Source organism: Nasonia vitripennis, assembly GCF_009193385.2.
Source record: "Nasonia vitripennis strain AsymCx chromosome 1 unlocalized genomic scaffold, Nvit_psr_1.1 chr1_random0009, whole genome shotgun sequence".
Lineage (NCBI taxonomy): Eukaryota > Metazoa > Arthropoda > Insecta > Hymenoptera > Pteromalidae > Nasonia > Nasonia vitripennis.
This window is the reverse complement of record NW_022279596.1, coordinates 176,338-189,455: the sequence shown is the minus strand read 5'-3', so window position 1 is coordinate 189,455 and position 13,118 is coordinate 176,338. Positions and strand designations below refer to the sequence as shown.

At 44.9% G+C, this 13,118-nt stretch overlaps 2 protein-coding genes across 3 annotated transcripts in view; one reads left to right on the top strand and one right to left on the bottom strand.

Moving 5' to 3' along the window:
- LOC100115534 (3-phosphoinositide-dependent protein kinase 1) overlaps positions 1-12,666 on the bottom strand; it is a 212,367-nt gene extending 199,701 nt beyond the window's left edge. The window contains exon 1 of the mRNA XM_031933242.1: positions 12,628-12,666. Within this exon, the coding sequence (XP_031789102.1) occupies positions 12,628-12,651 (24 nt within the window). The 5' untranslated portion in view covers positions 12,652-12,666. The remainder of the gene's footprint in view (positions 1-12,627) is intronic.
- LOC100679399 lies at positions 6,881-9,406 on the top strand. 2 transcript variants are annotated; one of them, XM_032601387.1, is made up of 5 exons: positions 6,881-7,352; positions 7,883-8,081; positions 8,222-8,292; positions 8,433-8,672; positions 8,941-9,406. In XM_032601387.1, exons 1-4 carry the CDS (start codon positions 7,234-7,236, stop codon positions 8,464-8,466), a joined length of 423 nt encoding a protein of 140 aa, XP_032457278.1. In that variant the 5' UTR covers positions 6,881-7,233; the 3' UTR covers positions 8,467-8,672; positions 8,941-9,406. The 2 variants fall into 2 exon arrangements, with proteins under 2 accessions (XP_032457278.1, XP_032457277.1); XM_032601386.1 differs by having other exon boundaries at positions 6,899-7,352; positions 8,222-8,314.
- Positions 12,667-13,118: the final 452 nt, after the last annotated feature.

The window sequence follows — 13,118 nt, the reverse complement described above, 5'->3', positions numbered from 1 at the left end:
CGAAATCGCGAGCTGTACTTCGCCGTGAAAAAAGGGCGGGAAAAATCAAGATAAATCGGTGTGGATGGAAAGACCGCGAGCCGATAAAAACGCGCAGATAAACACGCCGCATCGAGCTGGATGGGGGGCGGGAATCCGCGAGAAATAATAGGAGACGCACGCGGTGCGCCGCTGAGAGAGCGCCACCGACCACCGCGCGCGGCCGCGACTAACGGAAGGGTGTACTTACTAGATACGGCATAGTATCTCGCGTGCGCGCGCGCGCCCGGCGAGTTTATCGACCAGTGACGTCAGCCAGCCCCTCCCCACCGCGGGGACTACGTCACGTTACGCGCGCCAGCCAGGGCCGTAGCCGCGGGGAGAGTGAGCCAGCGTTGTACTCTTCCCGGAATCGTAATTCCTGCAGCATTGCTCGCGGCGATTATGCGTGTCAATATTTTGTCAATCACCGCGGCGATGATTGCCGTGCGTGATACTGCACGTCGCTGCTTCGGGGAAGCCATGCAACTTTTTACCGGCTTTCCGGGAAGGGAGTGATTGCGCGTCGCTTATTTAGAGGGAGCTTTCGCTCGCGTTTTTTTCCCGCGAGACATCTGCGCGCGTGATTGTTCAGATCGAAGTATCGACAGGAAATTGCGCGGTGAAATAAAGCCGGAAGTGCGACGGCATTGGAAAAAATTATCCAAGTCCCGCGCACGTGTACGTGCACTTTCTCATGAATATTTCGAACTAATGATTTCTGTGAATAAATGACAGGCGTACGTCGAGTCGCATCGAAGCAGACGTGTAACGAGGGGTGTAAGCCGCGCACCTGCGATGCACGTGCTCGCGGAGTTTTCAGTACTTACCGTATGAACTTCGCCTGTGCCTGCCAGCACAGAGCTTCCGTAGAATAAGATGGAGGCGAATTCGAGGGAAAGACTTGTAAAGGAGTGGAAATCATGAGAAATAGATGTTTCCGGCGCGTGGGCGGCCACGTGTTTCATCCGCGAAGTTCAATTTCGGTTTGCGAAGGAAAACGCAATCCTGATGCAGGACTCCCCGACGCTGAGATTTCTCAAAATGATGAAATCTTATGCAAAGGTATTATCTATGTGGATAAATTGGCATTCTGCCTTTTTATTACCGAAATGCTGATGGATGATAAACTATCACTCTTTAAAAAATTCTAGAAGGCAGCGAAGCGCGAATTCCCAAACCTCGTAAAAAAGCGCAACATCGACGAAAACCCACGCAACAAAAGGCAAAACGCAGAAGACAAAACTGCGCAGATCGAGCTCTGGAATTCCCGAGCTCGCGGTATACTGCTTAGAAGAACGCGATGGGAAAATTCCTGATCCGGCAAAAAATGGCGGGAAAATCCGCACGCGGACGGCGAAGCTCGAGTACGCAGGGCTTCGGTCGAAAAAGCGGACGTCGATGGAAGTTTCATGGGGCGGAAAGCCAAGAAAAAGGGCAACGCGGCACGAGAGTTTGAAAATACGAGTCGGCCCGCGACTGCTTTTTTTTGTTTTTGCGCGGCGCATCGAGAAATGCAGCGCGACAAAATCGAGGCTATGCCTCGGGGCGGCCGCATAGCCCAGTTACACAGTCCTGCGCCGCCCTCGTGAGCCCGTGAAAGTTGGAGTATTGATCCTCTCAACGAGAGTGCCTACTGCTACTACTACCGGCGCGTAGGTGGAACTCCTACCGCAGCCTTCCTACTACGCTTCGAGCCTCCCACCACCGGACCGCGTTACATCTCTTCCGCTCTCGACCTCGATTTTCCACCCCTCTGCGAGTTCCCCGCCGGCCGTCGGCCACGGCCCTTTCCTCCCCTGCGCTTCTTTCTCCCAGCCCTCGGCGGCTTCTCTCGTCTTTTCTCGTCCCTTCTTTGCCGCCTCGAGCAAGCCTCCGGCCGTCGCGACTTTTCGCCCACTTCGCAGAAATCGCATAATCCTCGCAGGCGCCGCGCGAATCTTTTCTCAGCGTCTTCGTTGCCATACACCAACCCAACTGCAAGTTCATTATCTCCTGATTACAATTATATTATATGCGCGAGTGTAGCGGAGGAGAGCACGCGGCCCAGATGTACCCTCCTTTCGAGCGGCATCGATGCATTCATGCCCGTGTGTATCCGATAAGTCCGTCGGGAGTCGTTATTCTCATCTCCTGACGCGTTATACGAGCCGACAGGTCGGATGCTTCCTTCATCGGCCGCGCGCTGGCTTATTTATCGAGCGATCGATATGCAACGGTTTAAAAATTCAACGCCATTTACGGCTCGCTTTAATGTCGTTATTGCTCTCGCTCACGGAATATGGGCTATATATATATATATATATATATGGGCTATATATATATATATATATATCCGCGCCCGGATCTTGCTCGCTCTTTCTGCGCGCGTGTGGATGGCGAAGATGATGTGCCGCGATTTTTGCGTGTGCGTGAAATTTCTAGAACTCTCGAACTGGGACGGTACATCGATTTCTGGAGTCTTCGCGCAATTTCGATTGCGCCGAACGCGTGGTTGAATTATTCAAAGTGCTTTTTATTATTCAGAATTCAAAACGATTTTATTTTTGGCAACTCAAAGGGACAACAAATAGAGTTGTACACTTTATTGTATATTCTTAGCGAAAATAAACTGTCCTGTGGTTGACTTATTTAATAGCGTATTTATTTGACCCTTCACGAAGATATAACTACTGAGATATTTACGTTTTGTGAACCGTCTGACTGAATATAGTCAATATCTACTTGTAGTACGAAATTTCGACTATTTTAACAAGCTGTCTAGAAATACTAAATATTGCTCGAAATCTTTTTGTTATAAGCACACATTTATGGAATCATATAAAAGGTAGATAATCTTACGACAAAATACCGATATTTCACACTCGAATACGCCGAGTAAACGCCCCTCGAACGTTTGCTATCAAGGTAACCGCTTTGTTACCGACTCCAAGTACTTGGAACGTATACTGTGCGAGAGACCTCGGCAAAAACAAATCATTTGTCAACATCAGTAAAAAGTGGGGTAACGCGCGTCTTTTCAGCTTAGCGAAACGGAGAAAATACGTTACCGCCCATGTGCGGATGCTTCCATATGTTTTACGCTCTATCGAAATCGTTTATTTATCTAGGAATCATCGCGTTACAAATGTTTGCATAATTTTATCGACAGCAACTATAAATTAATATTGTTGTTATTATAACGCAAATAAATAATAACGGCATAGTATTAATAGTATAATGTATCATAAAAAGATAATCGAAATAGGTCTACTGCCGTTGCGAAGAAAAATGAGGACAGAAGTATTGCGTCGGATGACGAGGCCGCCATCCACGATGGCTTTGGGAGCTCATCGACTATTTATTCAGGGGAAAGACTTCTTAGGCGCCGTTTTTTTCTAAGGCGACACGTGGAATGTGGGCCAGAACGCGCGCGACAGCTCTAGAGACGGGAAAACACACGTAGTGGGCTATTTTCGTGCCAGACAGCCGCGCCGCGTGATCAAGACGATTAGAGAGGAAGCGAGGGAGCGAGACAGGGAGAATTAAGGAAAGAGGTATCGAGAAAGATTGAGAGAATGAGAGTTTGGTGAAGAGTTTGCACGAGATTTACGAGCACGCTGTGCTTTCAAGCAGGATGAAAAATAAGTAATAAAATGTGTGTTAATTTTTAATATGAGAATTGATCAAATACTCGCAATTGCTAGTGGCCTATCGTTTTTGTTACAAAGGTGTTCCCAGTTCGTCATTTCATACATATAGTTTGTTGTTTATGAAATATAAATAATAGATTGATTACTCTTCATTCCGCACGGGAGCTAGCCAAGCGTATTTTTAGACAAATATTTTGGTTGCAGACGATTTCTCATTACGCATTGATTCTCCAAGTGGGCTCTCTCGCTCTTCGCTCGATGCACGCGCGAGTGTCGGCGGAAAAAGTTAGGGAAGACAGATCGGAGCGTGCGAAGGAGCGTGCGAAGGAGGGAGCCAACAAGCCGACAAGAGAGATAGAGAGACGGACAGCCAGACGAGTGCATCCTCGAGTAGCAAAATTAGAGTGCGAGTCACGGAATTATTTGCGTTTATGTAATTCTAGTAATTCGACGCGACGCGCCGCGCTATATACTGCATAACGATATACGCCGAAGACGTATCGCGACAGACCGCCAAGCGACGGAGACCGAGAGATCGAGGCTTTGAGTTACAAACTGCTTAGCTCTTCATTTTTAGATCGCATTCTTCTCACCGCGCGATGCGCTGGGATTCGGCCTGACAGTGTGAGCCGCTGGCGAGGATTACTTTTAAATGGGGCGATTTTTCAATCCCCTTTGCCGACTAATGTATTCGAATTTTCCTCCTTCTGGCAGCGATGATTTATCTGTTTTAAAAATCGGCGCTGATTTTAACATATGCCTTCCTCTCTCGTGCGACCACGCAACGCTTGTTAAGAGTTACGTATTGAAAGTCTGAAAAATGACAGTATGGGTCACGTTTGCAGAATATTAGATATTGTGGAATGCTTGCAGTCTTATTTTGCCAAATCATTATTGATTCGATAAAAGCTTACTCGGTCGAACTATTTTTTAGTACATAACTGAAAATATAAATTTCGATTCTAGTGTAACAAGCTATTCGTTTAACAAGCTGTTTCGTTTAAATGCTTTAATAATTTTATATGTGACGGCCCATGCACCAGAGGATGAGCCACGCCATTTTGACTAGCATGTGCATGCTTACCGTTACAATGAAGATTTGCCAAAATATACTTGTTAGCTTGTCACTGCCTGTAAGGTGAATTTGTGATTCATTCAACTTCCCAAATTCGCGACCTGAAAATGGTGACAAAAACGTGCCATCTCGCATTCCTTTATATTTATACACGCTTCGCACATCATTTAACTTGTAGTTTTATATATAGGTTCGAGTTTCAAGGGAGTATGCCAGCACTGTATGTTTAACGAGCAATTTTCAAAATGTGCAGAAAAGCGTCACACAGAAATTGGATAGTAAAGCCTTTAAAATAAAAGCTGAGTAAATTGCACCATTGTAACAAAATAAATTCGAAACGTCAGTCTCAGTTAGACGGCTCATGCTTACCTGTTGTGTAACGATAATATAGTGAAACATATATAATATAGTGAACATCACGTGCAGAGCCGCCCCCCGCGCGTGTCTCTCCGACTTTACACGGTGTAAATAACGACTCTTATCCCCTAAAAAATCTGTACAAGTACCCGCGACTGCGCGGATACCATGTAACCTCTTTCGACTGCGTTTTCCCCTGCGAGTCGTTTCCAGCATCGTGCACGCACTCTATTTGCAAAAAAGTATACAGTCTCGCTCTCGAACAACGCGTGTACACATGCACAATTCCTGCATCGCATCAGAAAAACACAGCGGGATGAAGCCGTGAAAAGAAGGAAAAGTCTCCGGTTCGTTCGACGAGCGGCGGAAGTCGCGGGCTGCACCGATTGACCCAGTGAAAAAGCGGAGCTCGGCCACACACCCGCACACACAAGAGACTTGTCGAATGGCTGTAGGTGCAGGTAGCGGACCGTGGCCCCGGCTATATATATATATATATATATATATATATATATATATATATATATATATGTGTACAGTAGCACGCGACGTCGCGTGTCCACACCTGCGCCCCCTCCTCATCCCCCGACTCGACCCGTGGGCTATAGTCCGCAACGTCGGTCAGCTCTCGAGCGGCCTCATGTCTCTGCACCGACCCTCTACTCCACTCGCCCACTTTCCACTTTCGCTCGTGCGGCTCATACGCGATCGCTGCTGGCTTTATGTTTTTTGCGATCTGCACACCATTCATATTTCCCTCACTACTTTGGCCTACATAGTGTGCAGTATGGGACTGCGTATGCCTCGAAATAGCTGTTGAAGCTGCGTCGTGTTGAAATATTTACGTGCGAGTGCGAGAGTGATGATGGTTTTCGTAAAGTTCCATCTTATCACGTCTAACCATCAAGTTTCGCCTGAAGGCTTTCTTTATAAAATTTAAGTCACTGTATAATTATGAAACTATTAAAATGTATGATTCGTCTAATAAACTAGGCAACTGCATAAATACACTCTAAACTTGAAATAATGATGTTTCACAACGACAGTGTACATAGGCCGTTTTTCTGCGGTGATACGCATGTACATTTTTCAAACCGTTGCATGCTTATCACTGATAAAAAATAAAAAAGAATGCATAAGACTGGGCGTGAAATTTCATTATTTCAAATTTAAATAATGCATGTGTGCGTACACGTTCGTAAATAAAGAGAAATTCAGGCAAAAGGGCATTATTTAGTAGCGAGCCGAAGGAACGTTTAAAACTGGCGCAATTTTTTTCTCTCAAAGCGTCCAGCCCATAATTCGAGCTGCGGAGTCCGGTATAGGTGTACACTGTGCAGAAGCATTAGCTCGGAAAGCGCGGGCTCCTCTCTCGGCTTTGCCACCTTACACCTGCGCCCAGTGGCCCTGTAGCGGCGTCACGTGTGCGTGAGCTCGTCCAGCTGCAGATCCGATCTCTTCTCTTCACAATACCTCGAAACCCGGACAATTGCGGCCGCATCGATGGCAAAGATCGCATCTCTGCGTGTAGCCGCGGCTCGCGTGCGCTTGTTATTTTTCAGCAATTAGCGCGGCACTGCAGTTTCTCCGCGCTGCAGTTGGTGCAGGCTCGCGCACCTTTATTTCACGTGCGTGCGACAATGAACGTCGGGGTCAGTTCGCGTGTGGCGCAGGATGTACGGGACAGATATGAAAAAACACACTGGAATATATAACGTGCCGAATAATGGATGCGGCGCAGGGCCGCACGATGGACGCGGGCAGAGATGCAGCTGCATCTTTGCGCCGACGGCACACGCGTGGATCGAATCGGCGCCGCTGCAACTTGTGCCAGATGCTCAATTGAAAAAGTGAAAAGGCGAATTAATTTGAAAGGTAAAAAATATCGTTCTACGCCAACTGTATGCCTCAGCGCAAGATCTCGCAGTTCGATACAACTTTATTGGTTTTAAAAAGATGCGCATTGTTTTAATCAACAAGTCGCATAATCACTCGCGCGCGCATTCGAAAAACGCGAGAGAAGAGAAAAAAGCGCACGCAACACGCTCCTGAACAAGTTTATCGGGAATCAGCGAGAGGAGGAGCGTATAAAGCGAGCATCGTCGCCTAGTTTCCCGGCAGATTAGCAGAAAGTTTCGCGCGCGGGCGGCTATGCTCGGAAACAGTGCTATCTGCGCTCTGGCGGCCCTCGCTGCCTCGATGTCTTTCGGGATTGGCGGTGTGCTATCCTTGTTCCTCGACGGCTCATTGAAACTCGCGGGCGTCACCAAGTAAGTATAATAAGAAGAAACGCTCGTGTCTATTCTAACTATACGCTCTTTCGCTCTTTCGCTCTTTCGAGATTTAGATTTTAGATTTAATTGTTTTTTTATTGTTGTACATTGTATTGTACATATACAATTATAGTATATTATAAAAAGAATAAAAATTTTGTGTAAGGGTGCTAGTGCGTGTGAAGAGTGTGAAATGGAATGAAGTGAAATGAGATGAATGAGAATGTGTGTATGTTTGTGTGATGTTTATGTGTTTTCCAGATTGAAGAAGTAATTTTTAGCTGCTTATTTAAAGTGTGATATGGATAGTGTGTTGCGAAGATGAGATGGAAGGCTATTCCAGAGGTAGGAGGCGCTGATGAAAAATGAATTCTTCAGCGTCTCCGTCTTGAAGGACGGGATGTCCGAGAGAGAGAGAGAGAGAGAGAGAGAGAGAGAGAGAGAGAGAGAGAGAGAGAGAGAGAGAGAGAGAGAGAGAGAGAGAGAGAGTTAATTATCACGAGGCTGTAAAATTAATGAAATTTCAGTGTAAAAACAATGCAGCTGCTGAACCAACTGTGCAACGAGTCGCAAGACAATAAGGCAATGAATCGCGATGCGTGCTACGGCTGCTTCTTCCGAGCGGCCAGTCATCAGTCCGGATATCCGCTCTTGCTCTCGATGGCCAATTGCGCCAATAACTACTTGAACAACACAAACTACGGACACTGTACGCAGTATCTCAGCGTAAGTTTATCTTTCGTGTAATGGGTTGCACTCAAGTTATGTACGATACGTATTATTTCGGTCAATATTGCTGACACGATTCGTGCATGTTTGCATCTGTGCGTATCTAATATTCAGATTACATTTGAATTCGCTTTCAGAATGCTACGACGGCTATCAGCAACGGCGTGAATCCAACTTTGGTGTACTGTTCGTTTCTCGAGTGCGTCAGGCAAGTCAATAAAGACAATCTGGTCAGTATTGTTCATCTTTGAAGGAAAAGAACACAATATTATATGTATCATACAATTTTATTCTATTATGTGTGCACATTCGATTTGCAAAATAAATTGTTTTTTAAATAACGCACAGAGTACACCTACGGAAATTCAACCACGAATGTTAGCTTTAAGAAGTGCAGCTCCACTTTCACGCATCTGGGCCGTCTCTCACAAAAGCAACGTTGTGTGTATTATTAAAGAAATAAGTATTGAATCTAATACTGTCAGACCTGGAGCCGAACCTATAAATCCAAGAAGTGGTGATGCATAGGATAGAAATGTGCTGGGAACTTTTGATGTATATACTTTATTGTTAGTGTAAATAATAGTTGTAAGTACGGTTTGTAGAAATGAACGTTTTTTTTTCTATTTTGACTGTGTTTCATAAGTAGACTAACAATTTAGAATTCCAAGCTTTAGTCCATATTAAAATGATCAACTTAATCCAATATTTTCTTTAATTTTTAATTTCTTCCATAACTTATCTTATGAAAATCTAAGTAAAACTATTTTTTTAACACAATTCTAATAACAATAAAAATCTTGCACAAAAACACCATAAATTGTTGGAAGTTTTTCAAGATTGTTGCACTCTCCAGATACGCGAGTGCGTTCTAGAAGCCGCTCGCCTGATGCCCGGCTTTAGCGGCACGAGTCTGCACCTGGCCCAACTCTTCGTCAACACGACTGCGTGCGTCCTGGCAAAAACCCGATGTTCCGAGCCCAATCCTATAACCGGCGCGTCTCGCGACGACTCATGGAAGGTCGGCGCCTCCTTCAACACGCTCCTCGTCAATTCTGACTACGACATCAACATTGTACGATTGCCTTACGCCACACTAACCCCCGACGAATGCCACAAGTACAGAAATGTCGAAGTTGCCAGTTGGCCCACTGTACAGTGTTAATTATCGTGGTATTCAATGCGTGAGGCCAACTTCTTCTTGAATTTGGCAAGAATAAGATCGGTATTGCAAAAATGGCAAAAATAAGTGAAATGGTTGTTTTGAAAATGTATAGCTATATAGAATGTATATATGAATATAAGATTTAACTATGAAGAAATTTTCTTATTTAGCATAAGATTAATTTTCCTACCTGAATTTAATTTTCGATAATTCTAAAATGATTTCGAATGCAAAGGTTACACTACTTCGATACTTTTATATGGGAAGGTATGTTATTATAGCTGTAAACTATAAAGCCGTGAAATTAACTATTAGAAAATTTCACGCGTTACTAGTAAGTTTTTCGAAATCTAGAACAGGTTTAAACTACACTGAAAATCTGAAATTAAGTAACATCAAAACTACGCGGGCTACTCACATTCCATTGAAAGAATGTGCTTTCATATAACTACAGATTCTCTTCGAAATGTTTAAATATATATTTTTTACGAAACGGTAACGTAATTATGCTTTAGTAAAGGAACCGTATGGTGAACACTCGAAATTTCAAGTTTGTCGTTTGCTATAAATGAACAATCGTTAGAGAATAAATAACAAAAAAATAATATAATAGTTCATCCATGAATATTTTTGTTCGCGAACACAGCTTCCGCTTCACAGAATTTGTCATAAAAATAATTACATGGTTAAGGCTGTTTATAAGAGAGAATTGCCTACGAATTAAGATACCGTGTCGGTGTGTCACATGACACGGTTGACACAATTTACACAGTGCAAGTATACCTGAATAGGTCAAAGAGCACGCGACGGAGTAGTTCAATGTCGACAGCTCTACGCAGCAATCGAAACTTGCCGCAAGTGCACAGGCCAAGTCCTCGAGAATACATGCACTTTAAAAGATAAATGAAAATCGAATCGGGGACACTACGTCAGCATCCGTCGAGTCGTAAAAAAGCGTTCACGTGGACGCGCGTGGCTCGCGCATCACCCTCCGGTGTCGCATGTGCAAGCACTGCAAGCGCGTATATCTATACGCGCACATATTGCAGCATGTGTCGTCTCCTGCGCAGCAGGACGACACGAGCAAAGCTCCCGGTTCGCCGGGTGGTGGGTTTATTTGCGGATTTTCAACCTCCGTCTGCAGCAAATGACGCAATGACTGACGTAGCGATGGAGCGCGTAGGCATGTGACGCCGCGGCGCAGGTGACGCGCTGGCTACGTCGTTATAGGTATAGGCCAAGCAATAGAGCTTCAAATGATTGATTTTTTTACATAAAACCTACTTGCAAACCGCCTATACCATCACGTGCAGGACAGTCCATAGTTTATTCCCACTATGTTTCTTACTCAAAAACGTCATTTGTTAATTTTTTATAAACAATTATTATCAAAAAATCGCTTTTTTTTCGTTTTTTTATTATAAAATGTAAACTATTGAAGCAATATTAATAGTGTCAACAGATGAATTGTAGAGAATTGAATTACGAAGAGAATGAGAGGTGGATCGACACGATTGGACAATTAGAACCGGAGACAACCCGGAAAAGCCGGAAAATTTAGCGTTTTATTAAAAAATTCATAACTCCGCCATTTTTTAATATTAAGAACTGAAATTTTGCACAGTAGTAGCTATTCATGTCTACTTTATGTGTGCAAAACCTGGGCACTGTCGGATTAGTAGTTTTTGCACAATTCCCGTTTGAATTTTTTTTTGCAATATTTTCGCGGAGGGCTGGATGCGTTTGAGGTCGTTCGATTGAAATTTAGAAAACGGATTTGGAAACGTAGACGTGAACAGCAACGAAAGGTCTATTCTGATTTTTCAACAAAACGCGTTTAAGTGGGTGAAACACTATTGCGAACATGAGCAAAAACGGCTGAACGCGCGAGAGCGGTCGAGTGGCGGGGGACCGGTCCGGATCGGTCCGGAGCTTATTCTTCCATCACTCATAAAATCTGAGTCAAGAATCGAATACCTCAGTTTTCGATACCCTAACATACAAAAAAAAAAAAAAAATCAATCAAATATCAGCAGTAGACGCTGAGATAATTAATTGAAAAGAATTATAAGTTGCGCGCAGCGCGCGCGTATTACTATATATACATTCGCCCTCAGCTCCGGACCGATCCCCCGCCACTCGACCGCTCTCGCGCGTTCAGCCGTTTTTGCTCATGTTCGCAATAGTGTTTCACCCACTTAAACGCGTTCTGTTGAAAAATCAGAATAGACCTTTCGTTGCTGTTCACGTCTACGTTTCCAAATCCGTTTTCTAAATTTCAATCGGACGACCTCAAACGCATCCAGCCCTCCGCGAAAATATTGCAAAAAAAAATTCAAACGGGAATTGTGCAAAAACTACTAATCCGACAATGCCCATGTTTTGCACACATAAAGTAGACATGAATAGCTACTACTGTGCAAAATTTCAGTTCTTAATATTAAAAAATGGCGGAGTTATGAATTTTTTAATAAAACGCTAAATTTTCCGGCTTTTCCGGGTTGTCTCCGGTTCTAATTGTCCAATCGTGTCGATCCACCTCTCATTCTCTTCGTAATTCAATTCTCTACAATTCATCTGTTGACACTATTAATATTGCTTCAATAGTTTACATTTTATAATAAAAAAACGAAAAAAAGCGATTTTTTGATAATAATTGTTTATAAAAAATTAACAAATGACGTTTTTGAGTAAGAAACATAGTGGGAATAAACTATGGACTGTCCTGCACGTGATGGTATAGGCGGTTTGCAAGTAGGTTTTATGTCAAGGATATCTCTCTATTGCTTGGCCCAGTAGAGGGACGATCGAGCTCTCCTTCGATGCCGGAGAGCAGCGCGAGCTTTAATTCGCGACCGATAGCTATGCCTGACGTCATCGGTCGCCTGACGTCACAGTCTGCAGCGGCGGCGGCGGCGGCTGAGGCGACGCAACGGCCAACGAACTATGCTCTCACGCTCCTTGTCTATAGGTACACGCCGCCGCAGCGAGTCTGCGCATTATGCAACCGAGCCAGTCCGCTGTATTTTTGCACTTTCCGTTTTTAGATATATGCTTGCCTTTTCGTTATGACGAGCCGCTGACACCGCGAGGAGAGAGGATCGACGACCAGGGATACCCGCACGGCTGCTGCCCTAGCCCTGCATCTCTGCTGCAGTTTTCGTTGAGGTTAGGGCGCATACCCAACCAACGCTCATCTCGAGTCTCGGGCAATACTTATGAATAAAAACGTGGGAGGAGGGCTCGGTTTGATTGGCCGGGGATGAGGAATTGAAAATAAGAGCACTTGGCAAGCTTCGAAAAAAAAGGCATCGGCACAAGCGGACTGCTGCAGGCTGAATATGAAATTGGCGCAAGGTGTCATGTTTTTTTGCTTACCGGCAAGGTGGGTAAGCTCGTCATGCCTCACGACGACGGACAGAGTCCTCGTGGAGCGGCGGCCGGATTATCCGTCGGAGAGACAAGCCGCGTCGCGGTCGTGCACAACGACGACTAGATACTCCCGGCCGACGCAACAAGACACATACGGGCAGTTCTCGTATATGCTCGCGCTGTCGAGGAGCTTTATTTCGATGGCTAACTGTACAGCGAACCGTCGGGACGAAATTTTATTCTCCGATCGACCGTGTTCTATATAACGCGACGGTGGTGCGCGCGGTAGACTTTTGGACGAAATTTCGTAGAGCAGTCGATTCGACGAGCCCTCGTATAGCGCAGCCTGGCGACATCTTTCGGCAGACTGACGAAACTCCTCTTGAAACTGTAATACCAGTATAGTATACCAATACCAACGCTGTACATCCTTGATCCTACATCCCTACATGTGACGATGTGATGTGACATGTCATACCGGCAACCGCTAGGCGCTA

Excerpts from the sequence above, each read along its gene's own strand:
- LOC100679399 (XM_032601386.1), top strand. The coding sequence starts at position 7,234 with ATGCTCGGAAACAGTGCTATCTGCGCTCTGGCGGCCCTCGCTGCCTCG. Across the intron at positions 7,353-7,882 it reads AAACTCGCGGGCGTCACCAA|TGTAAAAACAATGCAGCTGC; the intron begins GTAAGTATAATA and ends ATGAAATTTCAG. Across the intron at positions 8,082-8,221 it reads ACTGTACGCAGTATCTCAGC|AATGCTACGACGGCTATCAG; the intron begins GTAAGTTTATCT and ends ATTCGCTTTCAG.